The following is a 19,808-nucleotide window of genomic DNA, read 5'->3' as shown; positions in this document are numbered from 1 at the left end:
AGATTACAAAGACCTGACTATGGAAAACGTCAAGACACGAGAAGTAAATGCAAATGAATTCATAACTGATAGCGAGTACGTTTGCAAACAATCTGTTAATTCCATTGGAATTCCTGAAAAATACACACTGTCCGATGATAAACGGATTTCAATTTCTTATGAGTCCTGAGAATAATACGTCCGGCAATGTTTGAGATCTGCTTGGAGTTCCTGCGTCATAATTTAATATTTAAACTAGCTTTAAGTGTGCTGTTAAAAAAAATCAACGAAATACGCAGTAATTATTCAGTAAAAATATTAATTAAAAACCATAAACAGCCTGAAGATGCGGAAAGTGTTACCGCTGCTGCGTCTTCGCGTGAAAAAATAATTGTTGAACTCTTTGAAATTGAAATTTGTCTTAACTACTTACGGATATAAAAGACGAGAAACTTAATCACTTGTTACAATCGATTTGTCAACTGAAGATTAGAAAAGAAATATGTAAATGCAAAGATTCGATACTTGAGAACCATCGGTCGGGAATCGACGGAATAGACGCGAGATGGCGAGCATGTAGCATTTAGTTTTCGTAATCGGCACGGCACGGCGGTCCTCGCTTCCCCATCGTTTTCGTCGCGTCCGCGTTGTCCTCGTCGTCGTCCCTCGTCGTCGTCGTCCTCATCTTTGTCGCGATCGTTTTTTTCCTTTTCCCGTTTAATTAAGACGCGGTCGATTCGGTTTTACTCCGTGATCGCAGAGAACGGAGCGCAACGTGCCGGCAAACAGAGAGCCAGTGGTGTTATCGTACATGGATGAGATTTGGCAAGGGCGAGGTGGAGGATCATCCGTATGCGAGCACGCAGCCGAGTGACAGGTTACGAACAATTATTTCGTCGCGAACGGTCGCTATCGGGGTGAAAGAAAGAGGAAACGGAAGAAAGAGCGGAATCAAGCGGTGGAAGGAAGGAGGAAAGTAGGGAGAGGCAGTAGCAGTAACACGTACGATGAAGCATCGTGGACAGGAGTAGGGTGAGAGCACGGAAAGGCGAGCAGCAGGCGAGGCGAATAGGCGGCACAAGTAGCATAAACGGAAAACGGCCGCCGGTCAGGGAGTGTTGGAGGTTAGAGAGAAGAAACCGGGGTACTGTCCATCAGTCTGTCAGTCGAGCGCGACCGCGTGCATACGAAAACTGTCGTCGAGATTCAACGCGACTCCCTCTTTTATTTCCCTCGCACTTCTTCAACCTTTTATCTTCCCTCTGTCTCTTCCCCTTTCCTGTTTCGCATCGTTTTTTATTAAACGCCTCCCTCTTGTCTTTGTGATACGCGCTCGCGACGGAGAGGAGGAAGAAGACACGTCGATGAAGGAAACCGGCGACCAGCAGTCATCAGTCTTATTCGCGTTCGCTTGCTTCTTCTAACAGCACGGAGGAGCAAACCAAGCCGGACTGTTGTTCGCGAAACACGCGACTCGAGATTCGAAGTTCGTCGAAAGTAAAGAATCGAAGAGGCTTCCTATTTTTTCCCGCTACTGCGAACGAGCAACGTGCTTGTTTTATGTATCATCGATCAGGTGACAAGAAGAAAATAAGACGGTGTGAGAATTCGAAGTTGGTGAAGCCGGGTAATCACAGTGCCGCGACGCCGATAAGACGGAAGGACAGGTCGGCCGAGAGGAAATAAAGAAAACATCGAAGACGAGTAGCAGGTGGGTGTAGTCCTTTGACACGTTCCTTTTTCGTGAATTTTGCCTGCGTCCTGGTTTGTTCGAGGCGTGCCGGCTTTTGAGGTTAGGACGGTTCCGTGATCGATTCCGAGGTTCGTGAAAACGGAGCGTGATTCCTGAAAATTCTCCTCTTTTCCCGCCCGTATCTCATGATTATTGATCGACGGGAAAAGCATCGGGTGTTTCGTTCATTATCGCGATCTCGTTACATTTCCCGGCGAAACGAAACACTTGGCGGCCACGATCTTAATCTTCAATTATCGCCTTAAATTCACGTTAATACCTCGATCGGTAATACTTTCGCAAAGATAACGAAATACACGATTCGAGGAACATAATCTGCAATTATCGATGAATCACGTAATACTTATATATGATTTGACTCGATCATCTCTTTTTTAACTGCTAAACATTTTATAAACAGAGACCAACGAATATAGTTAGTCTCGGCTTGGAGACGCAACGTTGAAAACGAATTCTAAGCACACGCGTTGTCAATTGTGTCAACCAGTCATATTGCAGGTTCGAATGAATCACGGATTGCAAATCTATTGCACTGGGTCACGATGAAGAAAATAAATTAAGAAAACTCGTCGAGACCCATGATTCATCGTCTATGTTTATGTCTCGATAAGCGCAAGATTTTGGACATTATATTCTCGGTTCGCAGATGCGATGAATCGCATGCAAAATCGGCGTTATGAAACACTTTTTGGCGATTCTCCGATAAGCTGAAATTGTACGCGCATCGGCATGATTCCCCGTTACATCCGGTAAACGATTGCGAGAAAATTATTAATTCTTTCGCACGTAGCGATACGTGTCACGTTTGAAAATGATAATACTCGAAGCGTTAGGTTCATTTCCGGTACAAGTGGCTCTCGTTGTTTGCGAACAGGTCACCGTTCCGAGCGAGAAACGCTTTCTCTCTTAGTTCGTATACGTAACTACGTTCGACGCTTTGCCAAAATAACATCTTCGATCGCGCGTATCAGTGATAAGCACAAGATACAAACGCGTAAAGCGCAAGTTTATTCTGTTCCATCTTTTATTCAAATACGTAAATGTGTCGTTTGACGCGAAGATCGGAGTATCGGGTACAGGTGCGCTCCCATGTCTGGATGCCAGAATAAAACCACGCTTATTCTTTCCAATTTCATTGCTATGACGTGCATCGATCGTATTATCTGAGAATGCAAATCCTGTCTGATATCAACACGTGTACTTTTCTTTTTCTTTTCTACTGCTTCTCATTAAAAGATAATCGTATCTTAGCAGAATTGTTATCAGCTGCGAGCAGCAGCAAATCGTATAAACCGTCTGTAAGAGCGTCCGATCGAAAGAGCAGCTTGGCGAGGTAAATAAAAGTTTCGGCTTTTCTCCTTCCTCTTTTTCCCGGATTCTGCACTCTTGAAAGGAGTATTCCGTTAATCCTCTGCGGCAAATTGGCGAATCGCGTCCTCCTTAAACTAGAAATCGTATCGATGAAACGCTCGAAAGACCGTCTTAAGTGTATTCGACGAAATACGGTCGAAATGTCCCGGTAATTAACTTCCATAAAAAATACTGAATGATAAGAAGTTTGAACTACAGGAGGAATGCATGTGAATTTTATTAATTCTGGTTTTGGTAAGAAAAGCGTTCTGATATTCGAATAATGCATAAGATAAAGGAAGTAGTACCTGGACACTTTTGAACATAAGTTTTTTATAATATTTTTTACTAAGTATGAAACCGACGTGTATCTGTTTGTTGAGTACTTGAAACGTACATTTCGTCCATTACTGTTGCAACAACGAGCTCTAAAGAATCGATAGAGTCGTGCGAAATGCCATTTGACATTCGGTACTCCGCGACGTGCTTAAGGCAAACGCGATTCTACCATCGATTACGCTATTCTATAATATACTATGCACAAAATTGATTCCACGTTCATGTTATCGTTTAACGACGCACGACCATCTCGGTCAGGCACGTTAACAGAAACGCGTAGGAAAGCATCGGCGAGTAAATACAATTGTATACCGTTTAAGCAACTCCTGGTTCGTTGTGTCGGCATTACTTTCTCCGTCCTCGACGGATGCTACGTAATAGCTGCGCGTCATCGTCAAATTGAATAATTTCACGTGATCATCTTTATTCTTTCGCGTCGCAGACGTGAAACTAGCGCCCCGGCGACAGAAATTACATTTTTATCGGCATCCTGTATTCCGGACGGAGCTCTGCATCTTCGTCGACCTACTTACGGAGCTAGTTTCTTAGGAATAACCGATGCCCGGGAAGAATAGGTCGACCACATTATTTTTTAATAAGAATAAACGATGTTCGAAGAGATCTCACGCTTGTCAGAAATGAAAATCGAAGTACTGCGTTTCGACATTCAGTCTCGACTTTAAGATAGCTCTCTTATGAAAATTGAATTCGATTTGTTACGTTATCTCGATAATCGCCTAACTGATGATTCATGCGAATACGTAATACCCGGTTATCACCATTTCCTCATCTCCCGTTCTTATCTATAAGGGAACCAAGATTATGATGACAAGCCCGCAGAATGTGTCCCGTACCCTCCGTTTTATACGTCTCGGAACACCTTTCATATCAAATCTTAATGTCAAGTATTATATACAATGTCTATAAAAATACAATTTTATTGAAACTATTGATTATGTATTATTTGATTTCCCATATGATTTAATATCAAGTTTCAGTTGGAATATTTGTCAGATATTTTGGTGGACGATAGATACTTGATGTCTTAAGAATCGCGACCAGGGGAGTACGTAATACGCATTTCACTAAAGTTGGTATGAATCACGAGGAAACGCTCGAGCGAGGGTCGTACGAACGTAAAGAAATCAATAGCGAAAATGACGCGAGCTTGGTCACGACATGTGCTATTGTAAATTATATACGCAATGTGAGAAACTCGCCGCGTGCCTCGGGGGGCTGCCCGATGCAAGTTTGAACGACGCGACCGCACCTGGCCGGGGTTGAACGCTCTTTCGATCGCGATAATCTTCCCAGAATCGTAACCGCGCGACGTGTTTAATACTGAAACGATCAGCTGCCGATTTTAATATTACCCATTTTCTATATAACTGACACTAGAAGTCTTGCCATTTTGCGTTAAGGATGTATTGGCTATACAGTCAATCCCAAAAGTTTATGTACCTTAGAAAAACGCGTTTCCTATAATTAAAAAGAAATCAGACGTCGGAAGAACAATGCTAATAATAAATAGCTACGTGCTAAAAAGGATAGAAGGAAATATCCAATTAATTATTGACGCTGGCGAAAAATTTTTTATACAGAAGTTGTAGGCGCTAATAGCCCCTACAAAGAAAGATTCAATGCATTTTTCTTCTAATTTCGATATTTAACGAGTTACGTATGATTATTTGGCATTTTATTGATGTTGACAAAATCCGACCATCCCACCGCCGAAACGGCGAACTTTTGGGAAAAGATTTCGTTTTTCCTAAATAACTCCTAAACCGTTGGACCTACGAGAAAATTGCATCAGACTTTTCTTGTAGAGGGCGGCGAGATCTACAATTTCCATATAAGAGTATTTCGCTAGCTTGAATACTTTACGAGTAATTTGCAAAAAACTGTTTGTTCGTTTTTCGTCAATAACTCGTAAACTATTGACGCTAGCGAAAAACTTTTATATGGAAATTGGAGATCTCGTCGTCCTCTACAAGAAAGGTTGTATGCAATTTTTTCGTAGGACCAACGGTTTGGGAGTTATTGGCCAAAAACGAAAATTTGGAAGAAATTGAAGGGGTGCCCCTTGGAAAAATCTCGGAAAAATCGAAAATTTTTTTTGTTGTTTATTATTAGCATTGTTCTTCCGACGTCTGATTTCTTTTTAAAAAATGCGTTTCTAAAGTGCATAAAATTTAGGGATTGACTGTACAGCCAATACATCCTTAAGGTAATCTCTTTCAAAATTTTCTCATAAAATTTTGCTACTATGTTTTATTATTGCTAATAATGTGGGGCGAAATAAGATAATTTTTAGAAGAAGTAATAATTTATTTCACTTGGTAATTGCACAAATCTTTTCTTGCAATTGAAATGTTCGTGAAATGAAAGATTCGTGCATTCTCGCAAACGTCGGTCACGATTGTAATTAGAACGTGAATCGTGACGACTTTATTGGTCGCTAAGGTATTTAATACTTTAATAGCTTGAACTGCTATATACGTTAGATTAATATCGATGAGTCAGAACAATGCCGCGTAACCTAAATAGCGCATCCCAGGTGCCCTTTAGAAATTACCTATATTCCTGCTTTCTCCCTCCCTCTTTCTCTCTCTATCGTCGATCGGGCGCGATTGTTTCTCAGCTTGGAGTTATTTACTTGATGAGCAAGCAACATATCGATGCATCTTTTCGCTGTTAATTAAAAGTAGAAAATGGTAACCTGCCAGGCCACTCGCCTGCTCCAGTTATAAAATAATTAAAAATACTTTTCGTACGACAGGTTGTTATAAAAATGAGAATAACTAGTTTAATGAATGAATACGTGCGGCGATACAAAAAATTATTGGCGAGAATTGTCCGAGTCGAGCTAGGGTGTCTTAATATATTCGTAGAATCGTTTGTGAGAGAATTTCATGGCCAAGTCGGAAGGCTATTTTCATCTAAAAATTTTCTTTCTCGGAACGGCCATCGAGAAATTCCACCGGTTTCATCGGAGCAATTTAGTTCAAACAATTGTTGCAATACTCCAACTGTTTGCAGTTTTCGCTGTTTGTTTAATATCACATAGATTGTAGGTTCAGCGACAACCTATATTTTTTTATTAGTCAATCGAGATTTTTTATCCCGATTACCGAATCGAGATTGTGTTAGATTTATAAGCGGCTAGTAACGAAATTTGATTACGTCTAGCGTGTAATTGATTGGCGAATTATAATATACGGGGAAAGTCGAAGCGTAGAAGAATTTCAGCTCTTCCGGCGGGTTCTCAATTCTGTTTAGAAAGTATTTTATTAGCAACGTTGCGTTCTTCTTCGGGGAAACGGGGAATCGTCGTCGAATTGTTGCGAAATACCCGGACCTCAACTGTCCAGATCAGAATAATGTTCGTTAGCTCGTCTATCTAATTGATTAAATCTCAGTCGATTGTTCTGTCAACGCTCGATAATCAATAATAGTAATTAATTTCATCGTAACATGATTTCAAACTGGATTTATTAATATACAGATGTCTATACATAGGAGAAATGATAAATGCTGCGTGTAACCTGCGAAATGTGGCCTCGCTCTTTACCGATTACGTGACCTACATTTTGATCCATAGTTCTCGATTCGGGTGTTAGCTATCTGGTGTAATTGATCTCGATGGACGACGTAACCACACGTTCAGTAACTTTCTACTACTCTACGTCCCCGTATTTCTGTCTGCCCCCCCTCTACGTATACCTCTCTCCTGTGTTTCCTCCCGAGGTTCGAGAGTTCTTTCATCTTTTTTGGAATGCCTACAAATCTTATAGGTCTTATGTAATGCGTCTTGTAACTCGGAGGAAGAACGAAAGAGAAATTTGTGTACGACTTAATAATCGAATCTCAATTGAGATTTCTGGGATGTCTTAGTAGAGAAAACCCGACAAGATTCAAAATTAGTATCAGCGACCGTTTCAAATAACACGTTCCAGTAAACCACATAACAATTAATGAAATAACACATCAGAGAATAAATCATGGACGGTTTTATTATTCAATCGAGTGGAAATCGAAATTCAATCGAAAGGAATAGAAATAGTGTATGTACAGCTTATAACGATGAATCCAAGCCAGTTCGGGCTTGTGTTAATTTTCCCTATGGGGACAAAATTCAAAACGATTAATAATTCTACGTCTTGTTTTTCAATGCTTGTCTGGCATCGATGTTGACAGATTTTGATATTAAAACAATTAATGTAGGTGGTGGTAATGTGCGTAGATTAAAATTGTTTTCATTTTGAAACGTAAAAATCATGTAAAAATGTAGCAGCATCGATGCCAGATCGAGTATTGAAAAAAGAAGACGTAGACTTCTTACTCGTTTTTAATTAGAGGAAATTAAGTAACACAAACCCGAGATTCATTGTTACTAGATACACATACATAAACAATTTTTATCCTCCCATTTATATTAATACTATTGCAATCTTGCATTCTGTTAATACGTTTTGCAATATGTCCTACGACATGAATAGGATGGAAATCGAAGTTCTTGAGTTTCTTTCACCATTTCTCGTTGTTTTGTCTGTTTACATCGTATAGCGTCTTGTGTTATTGAGAACTGTTCGATAACTGAATATTGAAGCTCGTTTCGTCGTTATTTGTGTGCTCCCGGTTAATTTGATACAATCCGAATCGAAAGACATCATAAACCTTTTTTACATTTGTCTATCCTGCTCCTTTTTTCCAATCCATCGTATTAGAATCTCGATTGGTCGATATCGTTCCTCAGAATTTATTACAAAGTAATATGTTAGGAAACGTCATGGAATACTTCAGGTGAGAGTGGAAAAAACTATTGTTGACGTCAAGCTCGTGTGAAATTATGCAAATGAATATAGTGTACACACGACGTGTTAGATTGTAAAAATCCGATGGGGCAAAGTATCATACTTAACTGCATTATTGACTAATTATGAATGGCATGATGCAACATTTTCTCAGTACATTGTACGTTGGACCCTGTTTATATTAGATTGCAATATTTGACTTGAGCATATTCAATCGGAGTGCTATCAATCGTAATGCTCATTCTTGCAACAGAAAATAAAATTTAATCACAGAAATACTATTTTTAGTGTTCAAGTGATAATAGACGATTTATTGAGTTGTGCGCAGTATCGATCGCCACATCGCCGTTTTATTATTGTTCAGAATCCGTGTAAACAGTACAACGACACGCTCCGTAACAAGTCTACGGAGTAAAAGAGGTCTGGACGAAGTCGATAACTCCACAGAGGAAAGAGAACGACCAGATACTCTCCTCCATTCTTTTATATTTAGCTTAGCAACATTTCTGTTATCAGACCACATAGTTTTTAGTCGTGTACCGAGATTCGCACGTTCACATGCTCTTTTCCGAATTTCAGAAATCCTTTTATCGGTCGCACGTGACGCCGCGATTAGTCGGCTACACGCCTCTTCCCGATAAAACATTTATCCGATAACCACCATTCGCTCCCATTATTTACCTGTCGCTGCTTCCTCCGTTTCCAATTAACCCGTTATTATTTCATCGACAAAAAGAAAAATCTAATTCCCGAGTATTCTTTCGCCGTTTTATTTCCAGCAAAAAGTAGGCTACTTCATTGATTACACTCGTTTAAATCGGTATCAATGTCTCGTGCAGAATTCCAGCTCTACTTCCATTACATTTATCGCATCCTGTTAAAACAATTTCTGATTCTAACTTAAAATCATTTATTATTAGATCGCATTTATAGCAAAATATAAAATGCATAAAACATAAAAAATAGATGTGATCTATTAAAGTATCACGTCGCTCGAACGATATAAGAAAACCTTAATCAATTTTTTTCGACGGAAGTTTTATATTAGAAATCGCCAGTCTCTTCGTTCTGCTCATTTTTATCAAGCTTGAACCAGCAGTAAATTATTCTGTCCAAGCAATTTTTAACTTGAAAAGTTGCAACTGGCGAAAAATTCGCAGACGTACGTATGTACTTACACGCGCGGTCGATCGAGGATCGTTGCGGAGGCCATGCGCGTAATTCGGTGACCCGATTCCGACGTGCAGAGCAGTCGATAATCGAATATGCATTAATTCGGATAGGATGGCTTAACGCCATGGCTTAATTCACCTTTGCGTATTTAATCGATTCGCACAGTCACCGTGTTACAATTTTTGTTTCCATCCGGTGCTTAGAAAACGAAATTAATCGCACGGCCCGATCGATCGTTTACGTTTGTCATGATTAACACATTGTTGAATGGTCAGTTAATTTGTCTCATTTCCATGATACACCATGAGCCATAAATATGTTAGAATAAAAGTTTATACAATATTTAATATAGTGTTTCATATAATCAATTATTGGAATAATTAATAACGCTTTTCTTGTAATCATTGTTACGATAGTTGGTATGGTTAAAACGAACAGGGATGGACGATGTTTGACGAATTCCGATGATTCAGCGTAACGAGACTTTCTCGAAAAAGGCGAAAATTTGCAGCGGAAAGATCTATGCATTTAAATGGCAAACCTGGTCTTTTATACTTCCGCGAAAACCACTTCAAGACGTGTGAAAACGTCTTACGTTTATCCAAGAGATATTCACTCGTTTGACTTAAAAATATCAATGATCATTAAATTCGAATTTTTTCTTATTCCAGACTCAAGCCAAGATGACGACTCTAGTAGCGGATCTGGTGCACGGCTACAGGGACATGATGGACAACAAATCAGGTAAGATTTATATATATACCGAATCGATGCGAATTATATAAAGTACGCTGGATTTAATTATGTTAGAAATTCTTGCTAGTATCAATATATTTATTTAATATCCATCAAACATAAAATGAAATTAAATAGTTAGTAAAATCATTTGACCTTTTCTTGTTAAACTTGGAATTTGGAGATTAAAATGGAAGACGTATTAGACGCGTGAATAGGGATCTTGATTTAATGCTAAAAATAATTGTACAAGGTTTTACGATAAATTAATTCACGGCTGACGAAAGCGGAGAAATGCGCGTCGGATAGTTTCGGTTTCGTAACGTCGTACGAATGAGGACACGAATCTACTACGCGCGATTCGAAGAACGAGGACCACGCCGTCGTCGCACATATACGCAGGTGGCGAAGCCGCGTATTTGTCGTGCATATTTTTTCAAAACGACTTCTTCCTTCCAGGCACCGCCTCGGGAGGTGCGCGCGTGTCAATAAAGTGTCGTAACGTCACTTCCATCCTGTTCCCAATTTCCCTTACGAGCCGAAGTTGAAATTTTCTCGAACGCGTCATTCTGGAATTTTGGAGACCCACGTTCCTATCGGCCAAAAGGAATTTAACGAAAAAAAAACTGTCAGTGTCAGCATTTCCCAAGGAATCGATTCACGGACATACAAAAGGTGTACACAAAGATAGCCTCGGTTCTTTGAGTATTCAAGATTTGCGTTTCCCCAATTAGTTTACAGAATAGATAGATATTCATATGTAGGTCTCGAATTTCGGGACTGATGCAAATATTCTAAATTACATACAGTAAATCATAAAATTATTTTAATTTACGCATTCATTCTTTCTGAATATGTTTGATACGTTTTACGGCATATCCGTAGATTTACTTAGTGTGTGGATATTAACAGGTATTCTTTAACACTTGAGGCGTAGAAGTCTTTGGTGCTCATTTATGAAGAGCTAACAGCGTTTACTTCTAAAAATCGACAGAAGGCCGCGGCAACTTCACAGACACGGTGTGAGCGACACGAGAACTTAGTAGGAGCGAGTGGTTATTAAAGGGGCGACTGAGTCTCCTCGGGTCTCTTTCACGTTCCCGTGCTACACGCTAGCGTGGATTATCGATTTAATACCTGGCAAGCCAGTAGGCCGTGTTTTCCGCTAATCGTGTCCCCGTGTAGACCAAGAGGCGCCCCTCGCCTGATTACACCTAACGTTGTTGCTGCGCCGCTGGAATCCATTCTTGCATTCACATACGATGATGCTCATTCGGCTAAACTAAACGTTCTCGCCTGCTGTGCCGTGCTTCGTCCCGCCCCGGTTATAATAAGATCACGACGCGATTTTAGTGTGCGCACGATCCGTTTAACTCATTTCCATCGTGTCAATGAATGATATCTTATTATTTAATACATTTTATATAGATGGTAAATGATGAGAAAGGAGAAGAGAATTTAGTACGTTTATCATTCGGGACCTTCAGATTTAAGAGCGTCTAATTGCAAGGTAAACCATGAGAATTGTTTGGTAAACGTTGAAAGAATCACCAGAACCATGAGTTCATACCCCTGAACCTGGTATCTGATAATCGATCGTCTTCTTATCCAAACATCTCTTGTCTCGTTCGCTAAATACTGAGATTACAGAAAAAGAAAATGAACAACCGAGGTATCGAGAAGTAGGCTGTGTCCAGCGAGTCATGCGAGTGCGAAAGTAATTTAGTGGAAGTTGCGGCTCGAACGAACGAACTCTGCGCTTCTACTTGCACAGGGGGTTGGTTGAATAAAAAAAAAAAGAGCGTGGAGAAATTCATCCAAGCTGACGGCCATCGTAGACTCTCCCCCTTTTCCTGAATTTTCCACGCTTGGGAATCGTTCCTTTCGTTTCGTTGCTTTCCTATGCCTCGTCGCCGCACTCGAAACTCTAAACGAATCGCCGAGTTTATTGTCGCAACTCGTCGACCGTGTACACTACGCGTCATTGTTAAAATGCATTCTTTGAAATTTATTCCTCCGAGGACAAGAAGCACGAAAAAACTTTTTTGTGACGAGCCAATTAAAGAAATAGGAGTTTTCAATTTATTTACTTTACAGAGTGGATCATATTTTAATGATACAAAAGAATAGCCAACTGTTTTGTATGCAATAGCTGTCTATTTTGACCTGTATTCCACGGAAATATTAAGATGGATATAATAGATTAATCAAATGTTCACATCCGCCAACTGGTGGATATTATTAAGTACAATGCTCTCTGCAATTATGTATTGAACGATACCAATTTTCATAATAGTCAGTCGGCAAATCGTTGACCTGTTTAATTTAAATGTTTTTTTAAGTCTATGAATATTCAGAAATTCAGGTGTGCAAATACAATATTAGCATGAACTTTGGTACGACTTTTAGTGTTGGGTAAATAGAAATTAATGCTGATGCATTGAATAGAAGTATTGTTGGCTAATAATGTTGTTCCTCATTATTTCATTTACTGAAGTTGTAATGGATATTGAAAATTATCAGTGATTTGTCGATCAGGCTATAGACCGCATTCTCTACAGATTTTTTATTAAATTTTTATTGTTATATAAAAATCTGCAGTCTACAAATCATATTATTAAAGTATGACTTTTATACAAAAAAAAGTATACAAAAAATTCCTGTTTGGGTTACATTTTCTAGAAATATTTGATTTCGTAAAATCTGCATTATAAATCGGACTGTTCATCGATGAATTGATGAACCGGTGAACTGTTGACACCGTGACAGGTGCATCTAATACATATCTAGATTGCATAATTCTGCGGGCAACTTCTAAATCATGCGGCGCGATTGCTCCACATTTCGACGCGCATATAATAACCACCGTGTCGCGTCGGTTATGAAATCCGCACGTCGTCGTGTGTTCACGTTCGCCTTTTGCGAAAAGGGAATGCCACCTTGCTCTCCATTTCCATTGTTACGTAATCGTTTCGCGTACCGTGACCGCGGATATGTCTCTTGTTCTTAGGAAATTACATGCCGCCGATGTCCAACTATCCGTAAAGGAAATGAGCCAAACACGGCTCGTGTGAATATGTTTGACCCATTCCCACTTTCATCGCGACTATCATAACACAAGCTGATAATTATTCTTCAACATTTATTTATAACATTACTAAATCATAAATCAGTCAAGACATCTTCGATGAAATTGATATGACGAAATTTTATTTTGCTTCAATATTACGGAAGTTTCGATAAATATTACCGGAAGCAAGAGAATATTTGATTTTTATTAATTAAATCTGAATACGCAAACATGTTTTCACCGTGACTCGTCAAATAACACCTCCTCATTATTTAGGCAATCATTGCGTAATTGCAGAATTGAAAACAGGTTTATTCACACATTTCGTATGAATGATATCGTACACTTTTGAAGCAATGTATATTTTTAAGTCAGCATTTTTTTTTTGATTGATTGTTATCCATCAAGAAATTTGACGAAAGAATTAAACGTTCCATCGATCGATATATCGTAGTAAATCATATAATAAATCATGAATGGTTTCAGTAAAATTGTATGTGCAAAAGATTTGATCAATCAAAATCGTGTTATAAACTAGAGTCTGATTACATGTATGGCTGAAGTATGAGAAACGTTTCTTTAATCGATCATCCTAATAAGGGTACTAAACGTGGAAAAAGTACACATGGCCATAAAATTGTTGTCAAACAAGGCAATCTACGTACGTACCAAGTGTATAAGTACGACAATCGCGAAGTTTCCTGTGTTAGGAAAAGTCGACAGAGTACGTAGGTATATCGATTAAAACTTATTTTCCTTGGTGTATGAAACGTTCGATTAACTCCTCTTTTATAAAACACTTTGGCGTCGCGTTACTGTTTGAACGGAACACGCGAGAGAGCACGCGCTAACCAGTTTCAATTTTCCCCGATACATACAAAACTGTTCAATCGGTTGTTAAAGTAAAGTATTGGATTATTATTCTCTTCTAAATATAATCGCCGGTGTTAAAGAGGTTAACGAACCGAGACCTTTAACTTCATTGTCTTTTAATCACAGGCAAATTGTAATCAATTTATCGTATCGCAATGACGTCTGTGCATGAAGAAAGGAAACGTGGGAACGACAAGATTAGACGATTGTTTGCTTTTTATCTTGCCGGTCGTTTGGTAATCAACAGCAAAAACCCGATAATTAAGGTGCTCCTTGAGTTAAACGAATTTTCTGATTAAAAATGGAAGGAGTCTCTTTTCTTATTTCGTGTCAGACAGGAAAATTCTATTGTTATCGAATTTATATAAGATTATTATCTATAAATCGCTTCGATAAAAATTTCGTATATTTAATTTTATTACACATTTTAGTAAAAATTTGTCGCTGGTAAATGCGGTAGGTTTGCCGTTATTACACAGCGCTTTAATTAGGGAACCGCGAACGAATTTAGAACGAGGGTGTAAAATTCGGGCAGATGATACGAGATCGCTCGCAGCGGAATCCTTCATTTGCTCAGCAGAGTTGGTTTCTAGCCGAGCACACGTACACGTCGCGAACGCCTCGCGTTTTAATATACCTTTTCAAATAGAGCTCGGAATCTCTCTCTCTTAATTTCAACAATCCGCAGAATCGCTGCTAACGATTCCTTCCATTCAGCGCGATATTAATTAGTCGGCAATCTCCTGGTTCGATCTCAATTTTAACACCTTAAACTTAAGCTATAGGTTGAATCAGTAAAATGTCTCGTTTAAAATTATCTAACAACTCGTTTTAGTACGAGGAAATATATCTTTTTTTTTTTTCTTAATTTGTCAAAAACCGAAGATACATTTTTAATGATATAAAAGAAATTTTGGAAAATAATTCATTGAATAAAAAAATTAATACATATTTTGTTATTGAGAGATGTACTGGTCTCATGAGTTCTATTGTGATTGCAGATCCTAGAGTGAACCATTGGATAATGATGAGCAGTCCTATGCCAACGATGGTTATATGCCTGTGTTACGCTTACTTCAGCAAGGTTCTGGGACCGAGGCTAATGGAGAACAAAAAGCCTTTCAACTTAAGAGGAATCCTTATAGCGTACAACTTGATACAGACACTATTTTCCTCATGGATCTTCTACGAGGTTGGTTTTCCTCTCTTATATGCGATCGATCATACTCTCGCTCGAAGGAACATTTACCTTTCATGATTATTTGTCCCATCATAATTTCAAACTCCAGTCAAACATTTGTGAAATTCATGCGTGTCAGTTTATCGTCCACAGTCGAAACTGTTGGAATCTAGTACTTCAAACAGATTTCCAGATTTAGTTTAACCGCATACATATTTTATCGGAAATTGTTTCAATTAAAAATTGTAGTAAATCTGTGTAACAAATCATGAATGGTTTCAATGAAATTATACTTGTCAAAATTCTTATAAAAACTGAAAGAAATAAATTGCAATAGAATTTCATGATTACGTTAGTTAAAATATTTTAATATTTCTTAAAGTATTAAAAAACATTCTTTTGGTTGTTCGAATATGTTGGAAGAGTCGTGTACACGCGTAGAAGGTACAAGTGTCCCCTGGTAGGACGAAACTTGTTCAAACTAATCCCATTCCGGCGTATCATCGATCCCGTCTAGAATAATTAATAGCCTGTATCGGCAGCGATATGGCACGGCCGCCTCCCTCTCGCCCCTTACTTCGTGAAAGTTAATGCCCGGTGGCTACGGTGGTGTTCGTGGCTCGCATAAACTCCCGCGTCAATGGAATTCATCGAGTCGATGAAAAACGCTCTCGTGATATTTTCATTTATCAGTTCTACCATTGCATCTCGCTCGAAAACTGTGAAACGGGCTCCCGGCTCAATTCGAACGAATTAAATCGTAACAACGACCCAGTAATAGAATAATACGCTTTTTCCCCGTTCGATTGTTTAGCAAATCGGCGAAAACAATGTTTCAGCAGTTCATAATAAGTCGTCGAACATTTACGTAACCGGTGTATAAATTAATTTATGAAACAGAAGTTCTCTTCTATGAGATCTGGTAATGAGCAATCTTTTTATTGGTGACACTTTTTTAAACAATTAACTGAGACTTATATTTATTAGATTCATAGTATTTAGTATTGGGGAATGTTTCGAATTAGCGGTTTATGGATATTCATGGGATATATGGGAAGGTGTTGGACGATACTCGAATCTAGGTCACTAGTAGAGCGACCTAATTGATCGGTCGTTCGGTCGAATTTAACTTTACGGGATAAATGTAGGAAGAACGATAAAAATAGGATCCTATAATCATAGGAATTCTGTTAATTATTTAACCATCGCGATATGCAGCTTTCGATATTTTGCACATTTTTATGCATACAGTACTTTTATTTTCTGTTGTCACTAATGGAAAAATCGTTGCCATGAATTTTGCAAATTCTGAAGATGATTTATAAAAATGCAATTTTTTTATCACATGAGATGAATTCGTTCGGGATCGAGTTCCCAGTTTTGTGAAAATAAAAAGGAAGCGCGTTTGCGTGACGATCGAGTTGTTCTCTGACGATGATAAAGAATGCGCGCGTGCTTATTTAATCGAATGCCGATCGTATTTGGTCTGCACTTAGTATGTCGCGTACATGCCCGTGTACAGTTATCTCATACGAGTCGTACTCACGTAGTACCGAATCGACTGATACTTTCTACTTACGAGGCGTTTTTTGTCGCTCCGATTATCATTCGCCTCGACCATCGCATCATTTCATACAGATATTAGTATTTTCAGTTCTCAAGTTTTTAGTGATTGTATACTTTTATTTTTTATCCCCATTTGGTTGAATGTACAGAGTGTTCTAATTAATCTTAACAAATATTTATCGTGTAGATAAGATGGAATGAAACAGGATTTTCATCTGAAACGAGAAGTAGGAATAGCTTGTAGTTCGGCGAAACATTCTGATGATCAGAGAGCAAACGACTGTGACTGAAAATCAGAATCTTCGCGTTGATTAGGTTTTCAATGCTCCTTTTTGTTTGAATCAGAGCCTATTTTTAACATGTCGAGATTCGCGTGGAAACTGTCTGAAACCAGAAGAGAGGCTCGGCGACACGATGAACGAGCCGCGTATTAGAGTCGATCGAAGAGTATGAAGTGGCATTGAGAGCCGTCTTCAAATATCGGGGGCCACGTCGTCGTATTTGATCGAGTAGGCGAGAGGATGCAAATCGTCCGACGAGACGAGAAAAACGTCGCCATCTCCATGGATCCGTTAAAATTCATTCGTACAAAATGTGACGTAGACGTAGATTTAAAAAAAAAAATACAGCATTGAAATCGAGAATCTTTAATGGTCGAATAGAAAGAAATACAAGAATTATTATTGGTCGACGATCGATTCGATGCCGCAACGTCGTTTCAAACAAATTACGATTAGGGACGCATCTAAAATGTAAATTACGAAATTGATTCGATGATAGCAGGTTCTAAAAAATGTATGCGTCTGAACATAGTGTAAAGCCTCTACTCTAGCCGGTTAGTATATCGTTACGTTCGACGAGAACGATTTGACATTTCGACGTCGGGAGGCGGGGTACAATGGACTACCGTAAATCGTCCCCTCATCGAGTCCGTACAATAACGAATCCACCGAACATATTCATGAACGATGCGCAGACGGCAGGCGACATTTCCGGCGTCGATGTAAACCGAGTCTAATAGAATTCAAATGAAATTTGCAAACGATATTCCTCCGATCAATATTTCTTGCTTACCTAAAAAATCTCCTGTCGCAGCTATATGATATCTAAATGTGTTTTTATGAAACTATTAAAGTGTATTACAAAATCGCACTTGACATAAAGAAAATGCAATTAAGTATTTAGATTTTGTTTTAATTGAGTAGTCGAGGCGAGCACGGAGTTTTTATTGCGACGAGCTATGCAGTCTGCGATAAAACCTTCTAGAATGAATCAGAATCTTGGAAATGTCAGTTCATTGCATGTAAACCGGCTTGACATTGAGATAATGTCTGAAGAAATTATAGAAGAAGTTATTTACAACGCAGAATCTCTCCTACGTCAATAAATAATTGCGCGATATGGAAATGAACTTGGGAACTGAAAAATAGTAGCATTGGATACGAGATTAATGATACTCAGCGTTTCATTCAGCGGATTCGTCGTTAATCATCTATAGTGGAATTCTTCCGGGGCTGGGATTACTTTTAAAGTCTATCAGCCCTCGCAGTCAGTATAGCGCTATTAGTAATTAGGACGTCACTAAAGTTCGAGTCGTTAGGTTTTATCATTCGAGGGAGATCTCGGAGGTTGGTAATATACAATTTTGGGTGACACGGCAGAACGAAATCCCATTAACTAATCATAGTGCCATTATCTAGGCTTTTCATTTTCTTTCATTTCTTCGTTAAGTGCTATACAAGCTTAACCTGGGAAGCAATAGAAAATTTATTACCCATTTCGTTGGGTTGGGTAGACGCTCGTAGTCAATTTCGAAAGACGGGATGTAACTGTATCTGCAATTTAAAGCGAGTCTAGACTTCTCAAGTCCGCGACTTCCTCCAACTATCTACGAACGAATGGTATACTTTTCCGGGCCGACATTTTGCCCGGGTATTGCAGTGAACGTAATTAGGGTTACCGAGGAAACTTCAGTACGGCGCCGTTGCGTCACAGCCGAGTTACACACGATACCGGAGTGTGTCCTGTCGAGACTCCTGAGTTACTGCAAACCAACTGCAATGCCGGTGAAACGCTTGAGGACACCGGGAGTAGTTTTACGACCCCAAAGACCCTTCGAAATCCCGGCTTCCTGCATCGGATGACAAATTGAAGAAGTCCGGTTGAGTAACGACTTCTCGATACCTATAGTGACGCGCTTGAGTTATAAGAAAATTGTTGATCTAATCTAAATTACAGCGGCCCAACATTTAAACTTGTGACATCGAGGAGAGATTATTAAAGAATGACAGCCTCATAGGACTTGTTCATTGCAAAAAAAAATTTTCATCTTAACGAATGATAATAAACAGAAACAGAGGGATTAGACGAGGAAGATCTAAGCTTAACCCCTTCATCTACGATTTAGATTCGAAAATTTCGGGCCGAAATCGTATACAAGTCAGCGCAGGCTTCGAGACATTCGCACGACTTGTTCCGTACGATGATCGAGCCAATCGTAAATATTGTGGGTATCACTCGTGGTACGACGGTCGGGCTATGCCCGTAATATTCACGTTTGGCCTGATCATCTACTACGGACTTGCCCGTGATATCTAGCACTTGTTTCACGATCGAAACAACCGAATAACGGGGCAAAGCATGCGGTTTGGAAAATTGTACGAAAAATTGGCCTGACGTGCGTTCAGTGTGTTAACGCGCGCCCTTGACACAGAGGATCTCGTTACCGTACGACCCACGCTCTTCCAATCGAGCTTTTCTAACTCCAGTTTAACACGGTCAAGTTTAATGGAATGCCCACCGCGTCGATGATACCAATCGAATCGCACGAGTCGGATGTCGTGCGTCACGCGATGATAAAACCCGATTCTCGATCAAACTCGCTAGCACAGTAAAAAAGATCACCGGAAGGGCATTAAGGATGTATAGGCTATATACTTAAACAATGATGAATTTGTTATTATAGATTCTTATTAC

The 19,808-nt window shown here is 39.2% G+C and overlaps 1 protein-coding gene across 1 annotated transcript in view; it reads left to right on the top strand.

Annotated features, from left to right (window-relative positions):
• Window positions 1-608: 608 nt before the first annotated feature.
• The window catches only part of LOC108631348 (elongation of very long chain fatty acids protein AAEL008004), a 27,153-nt gene continuing 7,953 nt past the window's right edge, over window positions 609-19,808 (top strand). Inside the window, exons 1-3 of the mRNA XM_018035192.2 lie at window positions 609-1,690; window positions 10,080-10,152; window positions 15,088-15,278. Of these exons, the coding sequence (XP_017890681.1) occupies window positions 10,092-10,152; window positions 15,088-15,278 (252 nt within the window). The 5' untranslated portion in view covers window positions 609-1,690; window positions 10,080-10,091. The remainder of the gene's footprint in view (window positions 1,691-10,079; window positions 10,153-15,087; window positions 15,279-19,808) is intronic.

This window comes from Ceratina calcarata, unplaced genomic scaffold (assembly GCF_001652005.2).
Source record: "Ceratina calcarata isolate Rehan_Ccalc_2016 unplaced genomic scaffold, ASM165200v1 scaffold88.2, whole genome shotgun sequence".
Classification (NCBI taxonomy): domain Eukaryota; kingdom Metazoa; phylum Arthropoda; class Insecta; order Hymenoptera; family Apidae; genus Ceratina; species Ceratina calcarata.
This window is presented reverse-complemented; position numbering and strand designations above follow the sequence as displayed.